The sequence below is a fragment of the Pseudoliparis swirei genome, chromosome 24 (assembly GCF_029220125.1).
Source record: "Pseudoliparis swirei isolate HS2019 ecotype Mariana Trench chromosome 24, NWPU_hadal_v1, whole genome shotgun sequence".
NCBI classification, from domain to species: Eukaryota; Metazoa; Chordata; class Actinopteri; order Perciformes; family Liparidae; genus Pseudoliparis; species Pseudoliparis swirei.
Window position 1 is genome coordinate 29,600,129 of NC_079411.1, and position 20,575 is coordinate 29,620,703.

General features: G+C 38.4%; 1 protein-coding gene across 1 annotated transcript in view; it reads right to left on the bottom strand.

The window, feature by feature from the left end:
* Positions 1–982: 982 nt before the first annotated feature.
* Positions 983–20,575, bottom strand: part of ugt8 (UDP glycosyltransferase 8) — a 44,275-nt gene continuing 24,682 nt past the window's right edge. The window contains exons 3-6 of the mRNA XM_056410227.1: positions 11,558–11,700; positions 2,464–2,540; positions 1,999–2,218; positions 983–1,927 (exon numbers count right to left, since the gene is read on the bottom strand). Of these exons, the coding sequence (XP_056266202.1) occupies positions 1,567–1,927; positions 1,999–2,218; positions 2,464–2,540; positions 11,558–11,700 (801 nt within the window). The 3' untranslated portion in view covers positions 983–1,566. The remainder of the gene's footprint in view (positions 1,928–1,998; positions 2,219–2,463; positions 2,541–11,557; positions 11,701–20,575) is intronic.

A 20,575-nucleotide genomic window follows, 5' to 3' on the forward strand; every position in this document is an offset into this window, starting at 1 on the left:
AGACCAGACTCCCAAGACCAGACTCACAAGACCAGACTCCCAAGACCAGACTCACAAGACCAGACTCCCAAGACCAGACTCCCAAGACCAGACTCCCAAGACCAGACTCACAAGACCAGACTCCCAAGACCAGACTCACAAGACCAGACTCCCAAGACCAGACTCAAGACCAGACTCCCAAGACCAGACTCACAAGACCAGACTCCCAAGACCAGACTCACAAGACCAGACTCCCAAGACCAGACTCCCAAGACCAGACTCACAAGACCAGACTCCCAAGACCAGACTCCCAAGACCAGACTCCCAAGACCAGACTCCCAAGACCAGACTCCCAAGACCAGACTCACAAGACCAGACTCCCAAGACCAGACTCACAAGACCAGACTCACAAGACCAGACTCCCAAGACCAGACTCACAAGACCAGACTCCCAAGACCAGACTCACAAGTCCAGACTCCCAAGACCAGACTCCCAAGACCAGACTCACAAGACCAGACTCCCAAGACCAGACTCACAAGACCAGACTCACAAGACCAGACTCACAAGACCAGACTCACAAGACCAGACTCACAAGACCAGACTCACAAGACCAGACTCACAAGACCAGACTCACAAGACCAGACTCCCAAGACCAGACTCCCAAGACCAGACTCCCAAGACCAGACTCACAAGACCAGACTCCCAAGACCAGACTCACAAGACCAGACTCCCAAGACCAGACTCACAAGACCAGACTCCCAAGACCAGACTCACAAGTCCAGACTCCCAAGACCAGACTCCCAAGACCAGACAACCAAGACCAGACTCCCAAGACCAGACTCCCAAGACCAGACAACCAAGACCAGACTCACAAGACCAGACTCACAAGACCAGACTCACAAGACCAGACTCACAAGACCAGACTCTCAAGACCAGACTCCCAAGACCAGACTCCCAAGACCAGACTCACAAGACCAGACTCCCAAGACCAGACTCTCAAGACCAGACTCCCAAGACCAGACTCCCAAGACCAGACTCACAAGACCAGACTCCAGAAGAACACGAGTCTGTACTCAGTGTTCTTGGAATTGATAAACGGCTGAAGTCAGAAAGCTGTCTCTGCTAACTTCTGCTAACGGTTAGCTGAGCGAGCTTCAGCTCATGTGCCAGGCAGAAGTAGTCGAGCACAACACACCAGGTGCATCACACTCCTGTGACCAATCATGCTTTAGACAGAGGTTCGGACCGCCCAGCTCATTTGAATATACGGACACATAAATAAATGAAGAAATACAGAAATGTAGAGATATATTTATTTAATTATGTCCTGTTGATTTATAACTTATATTGATTAATTCCTATATTTATTTATTTATTCATGCATTTATTTATACATTTATTTAAGCATTTATTTATTTATACATTTATTTAAGCATTTATTTATTTATTCCTATATTTATTCATGCATTTATTTATTTATACTTAAGTCATTTTGAGTCCTCCATAACCTCCAGCTTCCTCCCAAAGCTCTTCTGAAGCCACTGGCCCTCCTCCCCTCCTCCCCTCCTCCTCGCTCCAGTCCCGCCGTTAGTTGCTCTTCTTCTCGCTCCGCGAGGCGCCGTTGCGCCGCGGCTTCCCGTTGGCCACGCCCTCGCCGTGGCAGTGTCCGTTGGCCCGGCCGCCATCGTCCCGTTCGCTCTGGCCCCGCCCCCTCAGCCTCCGGACCAGCCACCGCAGGGCGCAGAACGTCAGGACCAAGGCGGCGCCCACGGTCACCATCACGTCCAGCAGGAAGTACTGGTAGGGCGCCACCTCGTACACGGCGGAGCGCAGGTGGGCGGCGCCGTTGTGGCGCAGCACGTAGCTGATCCAGTACACGGCGCGGCTCACCGGGGTGCCGGGCTGGTCCTTGTGGATGTTGGAGAGCGCGAGCGCCCGCTGCCGGTACCTGGGGGACAGGGCGGAGACGTTGGTGGTGATTCCAGACGCGGCCACCGGGGGGCGGCGCGAGTCTCTCACCTGGAGTCCGTGATGACGGCGGTCAGCGCGGCGTGCAGGTCGTCCTCCGTCATGGCCTTCCAGTGCAGCATGACGCCCATGCCCTTGGCCGCCACGCGGGTCATGGTGTCGTAGTGGTCGCCGAACAGCGGCACGCCCACCACCGGCACGCCGTGGAACATCGCCTCGTAGATGCTGTTCAGGCCGCCGTGGCTCAGGAAGGCCCGGGTGTGGGCGTGGCCTGGATCACGGGGGGGGGGGGGGGGCATGTTGCATGCTGGGTGATTTGGTCATCAGGCTTTTGACATGGTGTTTATTTAGCTGCATTATTATGAGTTTGTGCAACATCCCATAATAACTTCACACAGTAGTGTTCACTGCGTGTGACACTTACACATAACACTAATAATAATAATACGTAGTGAGGAGCTTTGATAAATACATTTCTATGTAAATATTGCATTTAGAGCACAAAGTGTGACTCACCTAATAAATCGTTCTGTGGCATCCAATCAACGAGCTTGGTGTTGTTGCCAAGGTTACTGGGCGGAACTCCAGAGAACCTACGGAAACAGAAATCCACATCACCCGTGTGTGTGTGTGTGTGTGTGTGTGTGCTTTATTGATATTCTACTCTATTAATATTCTACTTTATTAATATTCTACTTTATTAATATTCTACACTATTAATATTCTACTTTATTAATATTTGAATTCATTAATATTCTACTTTATTCATATTCTACTTTATTGATGTTCTACTTTATTAATATTCTACTTTATTGATATTCTACTTTATTAATATTGTACTTTATTGATATTCTGCTTTATTAATATTCTACTCTATTAATATTCTACTTTATTGATATTCTACTTTATTAATATTCTACTTTATTAATATACTACTTTATTGATTTTCTACTTTATTTATATTCTACTTTATTAATATCCTACTTTATTGATATTCTACTCTATTAATATTCTACTTGATTGATGTTCTACTTTATTAATATTCTACACTATTAATATTCTACTTTATTGATATTCTACTTTATTAATATTTGAATTTATTAATATTCTACTTTATTAATATTCTACTTTATTGATATTCTACTTTATTAATATTTTAATTCATTAATATTCTACTTTATTAATATTCTACTTTATAAATATTCTACTTTATTGATATTCATTAATATTCTACTTTATTAATATTCTACTTTATAAATATTCTACTTTATTGATATTCTACTTTATTAATATTTGAATTAATTAAAATTATACTTTATTAATATTCTACTTTATTGATGTTCTACTTTATTGATATTCTACTTTATTGATATTCTACTTTATTGATATTCTACTTTATTAATATTCTACACTATTAATATTCTACTTTATTAATATTCTACTTTATTGATATTCTACTTTATTAATATCCTACTTTATTGATATCCTACTTTATTGATATTCTACTTTATTAATATTCTACTCTATTAATATTCTACTTTATTAATATTCTACTTTATTGATATTCTACTTTATTAATATTGTACTTTATTAATATTCTACTTATTAATATTCTATTTTATTAATATTCTACTTTATTAATATTCTACTTTATTGATATTCTACTTTATTAATATTCTACTTTATTAATATTCTACTCTATTAATATTCTACTTTATTAATATTCTACTTTATTAATATTCTACTTTATTAATATTCTACTTTATTGATATTCTACTTTATTAATATTCTACTTTATTGATATTCTACTTTATTAATATTCTACTTTATTAATATTCTACTTTATTGATATTCTACTTTATTAATATTCTACTTTATTAATATTCTACTTTATTGATATTCTACTTTATTAATATTGTACTTTATTAATATTCTACTTTATTAATATTCTACACTATTAATATTCTACTTTATTGATATTCTACTTTATTAATATTCTACCTATTAATATTCTACTTTATTGATAGTCTACTTTATTAATATTTGAATTCATATTCTACTTTATTAATATTCTACTTTATTGATGTTCTACTTTATTAATATTCTACTTTATTGATATTCTACTTTATTAATATTTTAATTCATTAATATTCTACTTTATTAATATTCTACTTTATTAATATTCTACTTTATTGATATTCTACTTTATTAATATTCTACTTTATTAATATTCTACTTTATTGATGTTCTACTTTATTGATATTCTACTTTATTAATATCCTACTTTATTAATATCCTACTTTATTTATATTCTACTTTATTAATATTCTACTTGATTGATGTTCTACTTTATTAATATTCTACTCTATTAATATTCTACTTTATTAATATCCTACTTTATTAATATCCTACTTTATTGATATTCTACTTTACTAATATTCTACTTTATTGATATTCTACTCTATTAATATTCTACTTGATTGATATTCTACTTTATTAATATTCTACTTCATTGATGTTCTATTTTATTGATATTCTACTTTATTAATATTCTACTTTATTGATATTCTACTTTATTAATATTCTACTTTATTGATGTTCTACTTTATTAATATTCTACTTTATTGATGTTCTACTTTATTGATATTCTACGTTATTGATATTCTACTTTATTAATATTCTACTTTATTGATGTTCTACTTTATTGATATTCTACTTTATTAATATTCTACTTTATTGATATTCTACTTTATTAATATTCTACTTTATTAATATTCTACTTTATTAATATTCTACTTTATTAATATTCTACTTTATTGATATTCTACTTTATTAATATTCTACACTATTAATATTCTACTTTATTGATATTCTACTTTATTAATATTCTACTTTATTAATATTCTACTCTATTAATATTCTACTTTATTGATGTTCTACTTTATTTATATTCTACTTTATTAATATTCTACTTTATTGATATTCTACTTTATTAATATTTTAATTCATTAATATTCTATTTTATTAATATTCTACTTTATAAATATTCTACTTTATTGATATTCTACTTTATTAATATTCTACACTATTAATATTCTACTTTATTGATATTCTACTTTATTAATATTTGAATTCATTACTATTCTACTTTATTAATATTCTACTTTATTGATGTTCTACTTTATTAATATTCTACTTTATTGATATTCTACTTTATTGATATTCTACTTTATTAATATTCTACTTTATTAATATTCTACTTTATTAATATTCTACTTTATTGATATTCTACTTTATTAATATTCTACTTTATTAATATTCTACTCTATTAATATTCTACTTTATTGATATTCTACTTTATTAATATTCTACTTTATTGATATTCTACTTTATTAATATTGTACTTTATTAATATTCTACACTATTAATATTCTACTTTATTGATATTCTACTTTATTAATATTCTACACTATTAATATTCTACTTTATTGATATTCTACTTTATTAATATTTGAATTCATTAATATTCTACTTTATTAATATTCTACTTTATTGATGTTCTACTTTATTTATATTCTAGTTTATTAATATTCTACTTTATTGATATTCTACTTTATTAATATTTTAATTCATTAATATTCTATTTTATTAATATTCTAGTTTATTAATATTCTACTTTATTGATATTCTACTTTATTAATATTCTACACTATTAATATTCTACTTTATTGATATTCTACTTTATTAATATTTGAATTCATTACTATTCTACTTTATTAATATTCTACTTTATTGATGTTCTACTTTATTTATATTCTACTTTATTGATATTCTACTTCATTAATATTTTAATTCATTAATATTCTATTTTATTAATATTCTACTTCATTAATATTCTACTTTATTGATATTCTACTTCATTAATATTTGAATTAATTAAAATTCTACTTTATTAATATTCTACTTTATTGATGTTCTACTTTATTGATATTCTACTTTATTAATATCCTACTTCATTTATATTCTACTTTATTAATATTCTACTTTATTGATATTCTACTCTATTAATATTCTACTTGATTGATGTTCTACTTTATTAATATTCTACTCTATTAATATTCTATTATTGATATTCTACTTTATTAATATTTTAATTCATTAATATTCTACTTTATTCATATTCTACTTTACTAATATTCTACTTTATTAATATTCTACTTCATTGATATTCTACTTTATTAATATTTGAACTCATTAAAATTATACTTTATTAATATTCTACTTTATTAATATCCTACTTTATTAATATCCTACTTTATTAATATCCTACTTTATTGATATTCTACTTTATTAATATTCTACACTATTAATATTCTACTTTATTAATATTTGAATTCATTAATATTCTACTTTATTAAGATTCTACTTTATTGATGTTCTACTTTATTAATATTCTACTTTATTGATATTCTACTTTATTAATATTTTAATTCATTAATATTCTACTTTATTCATATTCTACTTTACTAATATTCTACTTTATTAATATTCTACTTCATTGATATTCTACTTTATTAATATTTGAACTCATTAAAATTATACTTTATTGATGTTCTACTTTATTGATATTCTACTTTATTGATATTCTACTTTATTGATATTCTACTTTATTAATATTCTACTCTATTAATATTCTACTTTATTGATATTCTACTTTATTAATATTCTACTTTATTAATATTATACTTGATTAATATTATACTATATTAATATTCTACTTTATTGATGTTCTACTTTATTGATATTCTACTTTATTAATATTCTACTTTATTGATATTCTACTTTATTGATATTCTACTTTATTGATATTCTACTTTATTAATATTCTACTTCATTCATATTCTACTTTGTTAATATTCTACTTTATTGATATTCTACTTTATTAATATTATACTTTATTAATATTATACTTTATTAATATTCTAATCTATTGATATTCTACTTTATTAATATTTTAATTCATTAATATTCTATTTTATTAATATTCTAGTTTATTAATATTCTACTTTATTGATATTCTACTTTATTAATATTCTACACTATTAATATTCTACTTTATTGATATTCTACTTTATTAATATTTGAATACATTACTATTCTACTTTATTAATATTCTACTTTATTGATGTTCTACTTTATTTATATTCTACTTTATTGATATTCTACTTTATTAATATTTTAATTCATTAATATTCTATTTTATTAATATTCTACTTCATTAATATTCTACTTTATTGATATTCTACTTCATTAATATTTGAATTAATTAAAATTCTACTTTATTAATATTCTACTTTATTGATGTTCTACTTTATTGATATTCTACTTTATTAATATCCTACTTTATTTATATTCTACTTTATTAATATTCTACTTTATTGATATTCTACTCTATTAATATTCTACTTGATTGATGTTCTACTTTATTAATATTCTACTCTATTAATATTCTATTATTGATATTCTACTTTATTAATATTTTAATTCATTAATATTCTACTTTATTCATATTCTACTTTACTAATATTCTACTTTATTAATATTCTACTTCATTGATATTCTACTTTATTAATATTTGAACTCATTAAAATTATACTTTATTAATATTCTACTTTATTAATATCCTACTTTATTAATATCCTACTTTATTAATATCCTACTTTATTGATATTCTACTTTATTAATATTCTACACTATTAATATTCTACTTTATTAATATTTGAATTCATTAATATTCTACTTTATTAAGATTCTACTTTATTGTTCTACTTTATTAATATTCTACTTTATTGATATTCTACTTTATTAATATTTTAATTCATTAATATTCTACTTTATTCATATTCTACTTTACTAATATTCTACTTTATTAATATTCTACTTCATTGATATTCTACTTTATTAATATTTGAACTCATTAAAATTATACTTTATTGATGTTCTACTTTATTGATATTCTACTTTATTGATATTCTACTTTATTGATATTCTACTTTATTAATATTCTACTCTATTAATATTCTACTTTATTGATACTCTACTTTATTAATATTCTACTTTATTAATATTATACTTGATTAATATTATACTATATTAATATTCTACTTTATTGATATTCTACTTTATTAATATTTTAATTCATTACAATTCTACTTTATTAATATTCTACTTGATTGATGTTCCACTTTATTGATATTCTACTTTATTGATATTCTACTTTATTAATATTCTACTTCATTCATATTCTACTTTGTTAATATTCTACTTTATTGATATTCTACTTTATTAATATTATACTTTATTAATATTATACTTTATTAATATTCTAATCTATTGTTATTATACTTTATTAATATTATACTTTATTAATATTATACTTTATTAATATTCTACTTTAGGTCCTGAGTGTTGTTGCTGACGCTCATGAGACATATGAACCTTCTGCATACGATGAACGATCATTCATCGTTCATCGTATGCAGAAAGTGAACAAAGGGGAATTCAACGTCGATCTCTAGAAGAGGGGCGTGGCTTAGAGGTTGTTTAGGGTCCGACCTCTGCCCTCGGGATGGGGTGGGGGGGGGGATACTGTCTGTGGTTGCGTGTGCGGAAGCTTTCTCCAACAGTCGCAGCACACATCCACACACATGCTACATGCCCATCCCTCCTTTCATCTCTCTCTCTTCAACAAAGACCCAATTCACTGCGCAGCCAATCAGAGCCCTCATTCATGCAGCCAATCGTCAATGACGCGATTCATCTGGTCCTTTGGGACACAGAGGACCAATCAGAGTCCCCGATTGAGGCTCCGGCTCCTCTCATTGGTCAGACACCCCCACGGGGAGCGTCGCCGTCAGGGCTGGAGATTCAACGTCGTCCTTTGACCTTTGACCCACATCCCTGAAAAGATTCTTGACATCAGCTGGACGCGTCTCCAACCCACACATGACGTCACGCGGTGGAGGAGGTGACCTCCACGGAGAAGAAGAAGAAGAAGAAGAAGAAGAAGAAGAAGAAGAAGAAGAAGAAGAACGCTATTGTCTTATCTGGGTTACGCAACCCGCAGCCGTCCCATTGGATGTCCTCTTGCTGAGACGAGGCTCTTTGGGATGAAGAAACGTCAATGAACTCCAAGACGGAGACGGCTGCTTTTGAAAGTATGATTGCCAGGATGAAGAACAGTTCAAGCCAAACTGACCAAGCATGGAAAAGTCTGATGGCTTTCATTACAAATTAGAGGAGGGGTCAAATACTCCGGGGTAAGATTTGGATTTTGAGGGGATTGCAAATGCAGAGGCAGGGTAGTGTATACACACTTACAAGTAAAAGATAATTAAGGGGGTGCCGGGGTTGTTTTTGTTGTTGTTGTTGTTTTTTTGTGTTTTGGAGGAGGGGAGGGTATGTGTGTGTGTATATATGTGTGTGTATATGTATGTATGTCTGTGTGTGTGTGTATGGGTATGTATATGGGTGTATATATATGTTTATGTTTATGTCTGACATTTCTGTACTTGTTTTATGTTTATATCATTAAACAAATCAAAAAAATTAAGTGAAGAAAAAAAAAAAATGAACTCCAAGACGAGAGATAAGGATTAACTGGCTCAAGGTTGAACTCCCCCCCCCCTCCTCCTCCTCCCTCTCTCGTCCCACTCCTCCTCCTCCCCCTCCTCCCTCCTCCTCCCATCTCCCCCCTCCCTCTCCCCCTCCTCCTCCCCCTCCTCCTCCCCCCCTCCTCCTCCCTCTCTGTTGGTCTCTTGGTGAGACGAGGCTCTTTGGGATGAAGAAACGTCAATGAACTCCAAGACGAGAGATAAGGATTAACTGGCTCAAGGTTGAACCCTGTAAAGTAGTCTATTACAACCTAACAACCCCTCCTCTCCCTCCTCTCCCTCCTCCTCACCCCCTCCTCCTCCCTCTCTGTTGGTCTCTTGCTGAGACGAGGCTCTTTGGGATGAAGAAACGTCAATGAACTCCAAGACGAGAGATAAGGATTAACTGGCTCAAGGTTGAACCCTATAAAGTAGTCTATTACAACCTAACAACCCCTCCTCTCCTTCTCCTCTCCCTCCCCCTCCTCCTCCCCCCCCTCCTTATATTACAATTATATATGTTGTTGAATGTTGCTTAAAGCCGTAGACCAGGATAAGATGGTTCTTTTTTTACAATGTTTTAATGATATTTTTTAGGGCTGTCAGCGTTAACGCGTTAATCTATGCGATTAATTTGGCCGCGTTAACGCACTAAAATATTTTAACGCAATTAACGCAACTGTGTTTACTTCCGGTGTTCGTTGAAGTAGTTTCACTCCCCTGAGTGTCAAACGGCGGCAGTACGGTTTGACACCGTTTCCGTTTTTAAAACAATTATTTCTCCGCGAAAATAAGGAGCATGAATCAGTTTAAACTCGTGGATGAATCAGTCGGGTTTCCTCCTGCTCCTCCTTCCTCCCGTCTCCCCCTCTGATACACAGAGGAACGGAGGGGCGACGTGTCGGGGGACGCGGCGCGGAAAGAACTCGTCACACGAAACCTTCACCGTGATTGGTCAATCCGTTTGTCTGTCAACATTTAGCGAAAAAAACAACCAATGATCACTCAGTAAATCACAAAGGACCTCCCACCTCACAGGTGAGGCTCATTAGCAGCCTGTCAGTCAGAGAGCAGAGAACACGGCAACAGGACAATGAGCCTCATTGAATAGAGCTGAGATTGTTCTGGAATGTTTGATGTAGAACACGTGGGGGTGTGTCATATGAAAACGCCTTTAAAAGGTGAATTTACATGTTTTTGTAAAATGGAGACATGAGCCCAGCCTCCAGAGGGTCACGTGACATATGTGAATGTCAGTCAGTTATCAAGGCCACTGGTTCTGCTGTTCAGTGGTAAAGATGACAGGACCAATGGGGTCTCAATATACTTCTTTTTTTTAAACTAATCTGATGTTTCACTGAAGAAACAATTTATCATCCACAATATTAAATACCTCGCTGGCACTTTATAGGTAGGAGCCTCTTTGAAACACAGCTCTGTGTGAAGTTTGGTCTTTAAAAAGAAAAGAAAAAACTTTTAATCGCGATTAAATTTTTTTAATCGATTGACAGACCTAATATTTTTAAAACGTTTTAACCATATTTTAACCTTATTTTAACCATATTTGTTATCATATTTTTACAATGTTTTAACCATATCTGTATCATATGTTATGGTATGTTTTGACCATGTTTTAACCTTATTTTAACCATGTTTTAACCATATTTTAACCATGTTTTTACCATGTTTTACGTGTCTGTGACTGCTGACTTGAGTCAAATACTCCGTGGTCGTGAAGTCTTCCTGAGGAGAACAACGTGTCTTCAGTTAACACTCGAGCAGCTTTTCCTCCTGACGACCTCAGAGATGTGAGTCTGGACTTTGTTCTGGAGGCCCGGCTCAGAGGAACCGCCCACAGACGCGTTTATGAAGTCGTATAGATTATGGAGGAGCATGTGAAACCATAAATCACGTCTGACATGAGGGTCAGCGGCGTGAAGCGGCGGCGGCGGCGTTACCTCCAGACGACGCGCTGCGGCAGCCGGGCCAGGGCGCCGGCCAGCTTGTGAGCGATGTCCTGGGAGAGGAACTTCACGCCGGCGCCGAACGACACGACCACGAAGCCGTGCTCCGCCGAGCCGTTCACCCACGACTCAAAGTCCTGAGGGCGAGAGACGAGGAGGGGTCAACAATACAGAGAGGCGGAGACAGGTGAAGGGAATGAACCAATCAAGGGACGAGGAAGGGTCATGAATACAGAGAGGGAGGAGACAGGTGAAGGGAATGAACCAATCAAGAGATGAGGAGGGGTCATGAATACAGAGAGGGGGGAGACAGGTGAAGAAAATGAACCAATCAAGAGATGAGGAGGGGTCATGAATACAGAGTGGGGAGACAGGTGAAGGGAATGAACCAATCAAGAGATGAGGAGGGGTCATAAATAAAGAGAGGGGGGAACAGGTGAAGGGAATGAACCAATCAAGAGATGAGGAGGGGTCACGAACACAGAGAGGGGGAGACAGGTGCCAATCAAGAGATGAGGAGGGGTCATGAATACAGAGGGGGGAGACAGGTGAAGTGAATGAACCAATCAAGAGACGAGGATGGGTCACGAACACAGAGAGTCCATGAGGAAGGTCATCATCACAATGCAACACTACTGAGGGTCTTCCTCCTGTTTTCATCCTCCTCCTCCTCCTATTCTAGCAGTTCCTCAACTTGTCCCGGGTGAGGCTCAGGTTAGAGGGACAGGCTGGAGAGGAACTCAATCACTTTACATCAAAAAAGGTCAAACATAAAAACTCTGGCTTGAAAGAAACTACAAAAAACTGTAAGAATCAGAGACTGAGAACGAGACATAGAAACAGAGACAGTAGAGACAATAGAGACAGTAGAGAGAGTAGAGACAATAGAGACCAGTGGCGGCAGGTGAATTTTGGGGGGGGTGGGCGCAGTTGGGCGTCGCGGTTTAAATATCACTCAACAATGAGAAGAAAAGAGGTTTTGAGTAGAATATAGTGAAAAACAAAGCTTTATTTCAAGAACACAGCGTGCTCAACACGGTCCAATAACAACTATCAACACACTGTGACTTTGGGCATGAGAGGTTCAGAGCAGCTTTAAGGAACATGGGGTTGGGTTTCAGAGGTTTACAGAATAAAAGAGTTTCACCCTCACATGAAAGAGGTTCAGAGCAGAATAGAGTCAGAGAGATCACATGTTACATGGGGACAGAGTAGAGTCAGAGAGATCACATGTTACATGGGGACAGAGTAGAGTCAGAGATCACATGTTACATGGGGACAGAGTAGAGTCAGAGATCACATGTTACATGGGGGACAGAGTAGAGTCAGAGATCACATGTTACATGGGGACAGAGTAGAGTCAGAGAGATCACATGTTACATGGGGACAGAGTAGAGTCAGAGATCACATGTTACATGGGGACAGAGTAGAGTCAGAGATCACATGTTACATGGGGACAGAGTAGAGTCAGAGATCACATGTTACATGGGGACAGAGTAGAGTCAGAGATCACATGTTACATGGGGACAGAGTAGAGTCAGAGATCACATGTTACATGGGGACAGAGTAGAGTCAGAGATCACATGTTACATGGGGACAGAGTAGAGTCAGAGATCACATGTTACATGGGGACAGAGTAGAGTCAGAGATCACATGTTACATGGGGACAGAGTGAGTCAGAGATCACATGTTACATGGGGACAGAGTAGAGTCAGAGATCACATGTTACATGGGGACAGAGTAGAGTCAGAGATCACATGTTACATGGGGACAGAGTAGAGTCAGAGATCACATGTTACATGGGGACAGAGTAGAGTCAGAGATCACATGTTACATGGGGACAGAGTAGAGTCAGAGAGATCACATGTTACATGGGGACAGAGTAGAGTCAGAGATCACATGTTACATGGGGACAGAGTAGAGTCAGAGATCACATGTTACATGGGGACAGAGTAGAGTCAGAGATCACATGTTACATGGGGACAGAGTAGAGTCAGAGATCACATGTTACATGGGGACAGAGTAGAGTCAGAGATCACATGTTACATGGGGACAGAGTAGAGTCAGAGATCACATGTTACATGGGGACAGAGTAGAGTCAGAGAGATCACATGTTACATGGGGACAGAGTAGAGTCAGAGATCACATGTTACATGGGGACAGAGTAGAGTCAGAGATCACATGTTACATGGGGACAGAGTAGAGTCAGAGATCACATGTTACATGGGGACAGAGTAGAGTCAGAGATCACATGTTACATGGGGACAGAGTAGAGTCAGAGATCACATGTTACATGGGGACAGAGTAGAGTCAGAGATCACATGTTACATGGGGACAGAGTAGAGTCAGAGATCACATGTTACATGGGGACAGAGTAGAGTCAGAGATCACATGTTACATGGGGACAGAGTAGAGTCAGAGATCACATGTTACATGGGGACAGAGTAGAGTCAGAGATCACATGTTACATGGGGACAGAGTAGAGTCAGAGATCACATGTTACATGGGGACAGAGTAGAGTCAGAGATCACATGTTACATGGGGACAGAGTAGAGTCAGAGATCACATGTTACATGGGGACAGAGTAGAGTCAGAGATCACATGTTACATGGGGACAGAGTAGAGTCAGAGATCACATGTTACATGGGGACAGAGTAGAGTCAGAGATCACATGTTACATGGGGACAGAGTAGAGTCAGAGATCACATGTTACATGGGGACAGAGTAGAGTCAGAGATCACATGTTACATGGGGACAGAGTAGAGTCAGAGATCACATGTTACATGGGGACAGAGTAGAGTCAGAGAGATCACATGTTACATGGGGACAGAGTAGAGTCAGAGATCACATGTTACATGGGGACAGAGTAGAGTCAGAGATCACATGTTACATGGGGACAGAGTAGAGTCAGAGATCACATGTTACATGGGGACAGAGTAGAGTCAGAGATCACATGTTACATGGGGACAGAGTAGAGTCAGAGATCACATGTTACATGGGGACAGAGTAGAGTCAGAGATCACATGTTACATGGGGACAGAGTAGAGTCAGAGATCACATGTTACATGGGGACAGAGTAGAGTCAGAGATCACATGTTACATGGGGACAGAGTAGAGTCAGAGATCACATGTTACATGGGGACAGAGTAGAGTCAGAGATCACATGTTACATGGGGACAGAGTAGAGTCAGAGATCACATGTTACATGGGGACAGAGTAGAGTCAGAGATCACATGTTACATGGGGACAGAGTAGAGTCAGAGATCACATGTTACATGGGGACAGAGTAGAGTCAGAGATCACATGTTACATGGGGACAGAGTAGAGTCAGAGATCACATGTTACATGGGGACAGAGTAGAGTCAGAGATCACATGTTACATGGGGACAGAGTAGAGTCAGAGATCACATGTTACATGGGGACAGAGTAGAGTCAGAGATCACATGTTACATGGGGACAGAGTAGAGTCAGAGATCACATGTTACATGGGGACAGAGTAGAGTCAGAGATCACATGTTACATGGGGACAGAGTAGAGTCAGAGATCACATGTTACATGGGGACAGAGTCAGAGATCACATGTTACATGGGGACAGAGTAGAGTCAGAGATCACATGTTACATGGGGACAGAGTGAGTCAGAGATCACATGTTACATGGGGACAGACTAGTAGAGTCAGAGATCACATGTTACATGGGGACAGAGTAGAGTCAGAGATCACATGTTACATGGGGACAGAGTAGAGTCAGAGATCACATGTTACATGGGGACAGAGTAGAGTCAGAGATCACATGTTACATGGGGACAGAGTAGAGTCAGAGAGATCACATGTTACATGGGGACAGAGTAGAGTCAGAGATCACATGTTACATGGGGACAGAGTAGAGTCAGAGATCACATGTTACATGGGGACAGAGTAGAGTCAGAGATCACATGTTACATGGGGACAGAGTAGAGTCAGAGATCACATGTTACATGGGGACAGAGTAGAGTCAGAGATCACATGTTACATGGGGACAGAGTAGAGTCAGAGATCACATGTTACATGGGGACAGAGTAGAGTCAGAGATCACATGTTACATGGGGACAGAGTAGAGTCAGAGATCACATGTTACATGGGGACAGAGTAGAGTCAGAGAGATCACATGTTACATGGGGACAGAGTAGAGTCAGAGATCACATGTTACATGGGGACAGAGTAGAGTCAGAGATCACATGTTACATGGGGACAGAGTAGAGTCAGAGATCACATGTTACATGGGGACAGAGTAGAGTCAGAGATCACATGTTACATGGGGACAGAGTAGAGTCAGAGATCACATGTTACATGGGGACAGAGTAGAGTCAGAGATCACATGTTACATGGGGACAGAGTAGAGTCAGAGATCACATGTTACATGGGGACAGAGTAGAGTCAGAGATCACATGTTACATGAGGACAGAGTAGAGTCAGAGATCACATGTTACATGGGGACAGAGTAGAGTCAGAGATCACATGTTACATGGGGACAGAGTAGAGTCAGAGATCACATGTTACATGGGGACAGAGTAGAGTCAGAGATCACATGTTACATGGGGACAGAGTAGAGTCAGAGAGATCACATGTTACATGGGGACAGAGTAGAGTCAGAGATCACATGTTACATGGGGACAGAGTAGAGTCAGAGATCACATGTTACATGGGGACAGAGTAGAGTCAGAGATCACATGTTACATGGGGACAGAGTAGAGTCAGAGATCACATGTTACATGGGGACAGAGTAGAGTCAGAGATCACATGTTACATGGGGACAGAGTAGAGTCAGAGATCACATGTTACATGGGGACAGAGTAGAGTCAGAGATCACATGTTACATGGGGACAGAGTAGAGTCAGAGATCACATGTTACATGGGGACAGAGTAGAGTCAGAGATCACATGTTACATGGGGACAGAGTAGAGTCAGAGATCACATGTTACATGGGGACAGAGTAGAGTCAGAGATCACATGTTACATGGGGACAGAGTAGAGTCAGAGATCACATGTTACATGGGGACAGAGTAGAGTCAGAGATCACATGTTACATGGGGACAGAGTAGAGTCAGAGATCACATGTTACATGGGGACAGAGTAGAGTCAGAGATCACATGTTACATGGGGACAGAGTAGAGTCAGAGATCACATGTTACATGGGGACAGAGTAGAGTCAGAGAGATCACATGTTACATGGGGACAGAGTAGAGTCAGAGATCACATGTTACATGGGGACAGAGTAGAGTCAGAGATCACATGTTACATGGGGACAGAGTAGAGTCAGAGATCACATGTTACATGGGGACAGAGTAGAGTCAGAGAGATCACATGTTACATGGGGACAGAGTAGAGTCAGAGATCACATGTTACATGGGGACAGAGTAGAGTCAGAGATCACATGTTACATGGGGACAGAGTAGAGTCAGAGATCACATGTTACATGGGGACAGAGTAGAGTCAGAGATCACATGTTACATGGGGACAGAGTAGAGTCAGAGATCACATGTTACATGGGGACAGAGTAGAGTCAGAGATCACATGTTACATGGGGACAGAGTAGAGTCAGAGATCACATGTTACATGGGGACAGAGTAGAGTCAGAGATCACATGTTACATGGGGACAGAGTAGAGTCAGAGATCACATGTTACATGGGGACAGAGTAGAGTCAGAGATCACATGTTACATGGGGACAGAGTAGAGTCAGAGATCACATGTTACATGGGGACAGAGTGAGTCAGAGATCACATGTTACATGGGGACAGAGTAGAGTCAGAGATCACATGTTACATGGGGACAGAGTAGAGTCAGAGATCACATGTTACATGGGGACAGAGTAGAGTCAGAGATCACATGTTACATGGGGACAGAGTAGAGTCAGAGATCACATGTTACATGGGGACAGAGTAGAGTCAGAGATCACATGTTACATGGGGACAGAGTAGAGTCAGAGATCACATGTTACATGGGGACAGAGTAGAGTCAGAGAGATCACATGTTACATGGGGACAGAGTAGAGTCAGAGATCACATGTTACATGGGGACAGAGTAGAGTCAGAGATCACATGTTACATGGGGGACAGAGTAGAGTCAGAGATCACATGTTACATGGGGACAGAGTAGAGTCAGAGATCACATGTTACATGGGGACAGAGTAGAGTCAGAGATCACATGTTACATGGGGACAGAGTAGAGTCAGAGATCACATGTTACATGGGGACAGAGTAGAGTCAGAGATCACATGTTACATGGGGACAGAGTAGAGTCAGAGATCACATGTTACATGGGGACAGAGTAGAGTCAGAGATCACATGTTACATGGGGACAGAGTAGAGTCAGAGATCACATGTTACATGGGGACAGAGTAGAGTCAGAGATCACATGTTACATGGGGACAGAGTAGAGTCAGAGATCACATGTTACATGGGGACAGAGTAGAGTCAGAGATCACATGTTACATGGGGACAGAGTAGAGTCAGAGATCACATGTTACATGGGGACAGAGTGAGTCAGAGATCACATGTTACATGGGGACAGAGTAGAGTCAGAGATCACATGTTACATGGGGACAGAGTAGAGTCAGAGATCACATGTTACATGGGGACAGAGTAGAGTCAGAGATCACATGTTACATGGGGACAGAGTGAGTCAGAGATCACATGTTACATGGGGACAGAGTAGAGTCAGAGATCACATGTTACATGGGGACAGAGTAGAGTCAGAGATCACATGTTACATGGGGACAGGTAGAGTCAGAGATCACATGTTACATGGGGACAGAGTAGAGTCAGAGATCACATGTTACATGGGGACAGAGTAGAGTCAGAGATCACATGTTACATGGGGACAGAGTAAGTCAGAGATCACATGTTACATGGGGACAGAGTAGAGTCAGAGATCACATGTTACATGGGGACAGAGTAGAGTCAGAGATCACATGTTACATGGGGACAGAGTAAGTCAGAGATCACATGTTACATGGGGACACAGTAGAGTCAGAGATCACATGTTACATGGGGACAGAGTAGAGTCAGAGATCACATGTTACATGGGGACAGAGTAGAGTCAGAGATCACATGTTACATGGGGACAGAGTAGAGTCAGAGATCACATGTTACATGGGGACAGAGTAGAGTCAGAGATCACATGTTACATGGGGACAGAGTAGAGTCAGAGATCACATGTTACATGGGGACAGAGTAGAGTCAGAGATCACATGTTACATGGGGACAGAGTAGAGTCAGAGATCACATGTTACATGGGGACAGAGTAGAGTCAGAGATCACATGTTACATGGGGACAGAGTAGAGTCAGAGATCACATGTTACATGGGGACAGAGTAGAGTCAGAGATCACATGTTACATGGGGACAGAGTAGAGTCAGAGATCACATGTTACATGGGGACAGAGTAGAGTCAGAGATCACATGTTACATGGGGACAGAGTAGAGTCAGAGATCACATGTTACATGGGGACAGAGTAGAGTCAGAGATCACATGTTACATGGGGACAGAGTAGAGTCAGAGAGATCACATGTTACATGGGGACAGAGTAGAGTCAGAGATCACATGTTACATGGGGACAGAGTAGAGTCAGAGATCACATGTTACATGGGGACAGAGTAGAGTCAGAGATCACATGTTACATGGGGACAGAGTAGAGTCAGAGATCACATGTTACATGGGGACAGAGTAGAGTCAGAGATCACATGTTACATGGGGACAGAGTAGAGTCAGAGATCACATGTTACATGGGGACAGAGTAGAGTCAGAGATCACATGTTACATGGGGACAGAGTAGAGTCAGAGATCACATGTTACATGGGGACAGAGTAGAGTCAGAGATCACATGTTACATGGGGACAGAGTAGAGTCAGAGATCACATGTTACATGGGGACAGAGTAGAGTCAGAGATCACATGTTACATGGGGACAGAGTAGAGTCAGAGATCACATGTTACATGGGGACAGAGTAGAGTCAGAGATCACATGTTACATGGGGACAGAGTAGAGTCAGAGAGATCACATGTTACATGGGGACAGAGTAGAGTCAGAGATCACATGTTACATGGGGACAGAGTAGAGTCAGAGATCACATGTTACATGGGGACAGAGTAGAGTCAGAGAGATCACATGTTACATGGGGACAGAGTAGAGTCAGAGATCACATGTTACATGGGGACAGAGTAGAGTCAGAGATCACATGTTACATGGGGACAGAGTAGAGTCAGAGATCACATGTTACATGGGGACAGAGGAGTCAGAGATCACATGTTACATGGGGACAGAGTAGAGCCAGAGATCACATGTTACATGGGGACAGAGTAGAGTCAGAGATCACATGTTACATGGGGACAGAGTAGAGTCAGAGATCACATGTTACATGGGGACAGAGTAGAGTCAGAGAGATCACATGTTACATGAGGGACAGAGTAAAGTCAGAGATCACATGTTACATGGGGACAGAGTAGAGTCAGAGATCACATGTTACATGGGGACAGAGTAGAGTCAGAGAGATCACATGTTACATGGGGACAGAGTAGAGTCAGAGATCACATGTTACATGGGGACAGAGTAGAGTCAGAGATCACATGTTACATGGGGACAGAGTAGAGTCAGAGATCACATGTTACATGGGGACAGAGTAGAGTCAGAGATCACATGTTACATGGGGACAGGTAGAGTCAGAGATCACATGTTACATGGGGACAGAGTAGAGTCAGAGATCACATGTTACATGGGGACAGAGTAGAGTCAGAGATCACATGTTACATGGGGACAGAGTAGAGTCAGAGATCACATGTTACATGGGGACAGAGTAGAGTCAGAGAGATCACATGTTACATGGGGACAGAGTAGAGTCAGAGATCACATGTTACATGGGGACAGAGTAGAGTCAGAGATCACATGTTACATGGGGACAGAGTAGAGTCAGAGATCACATGTTACATGGGGACAGAGTAGAGTCAGAGATCACATGTTACATGGGGACAGAGTAGAGT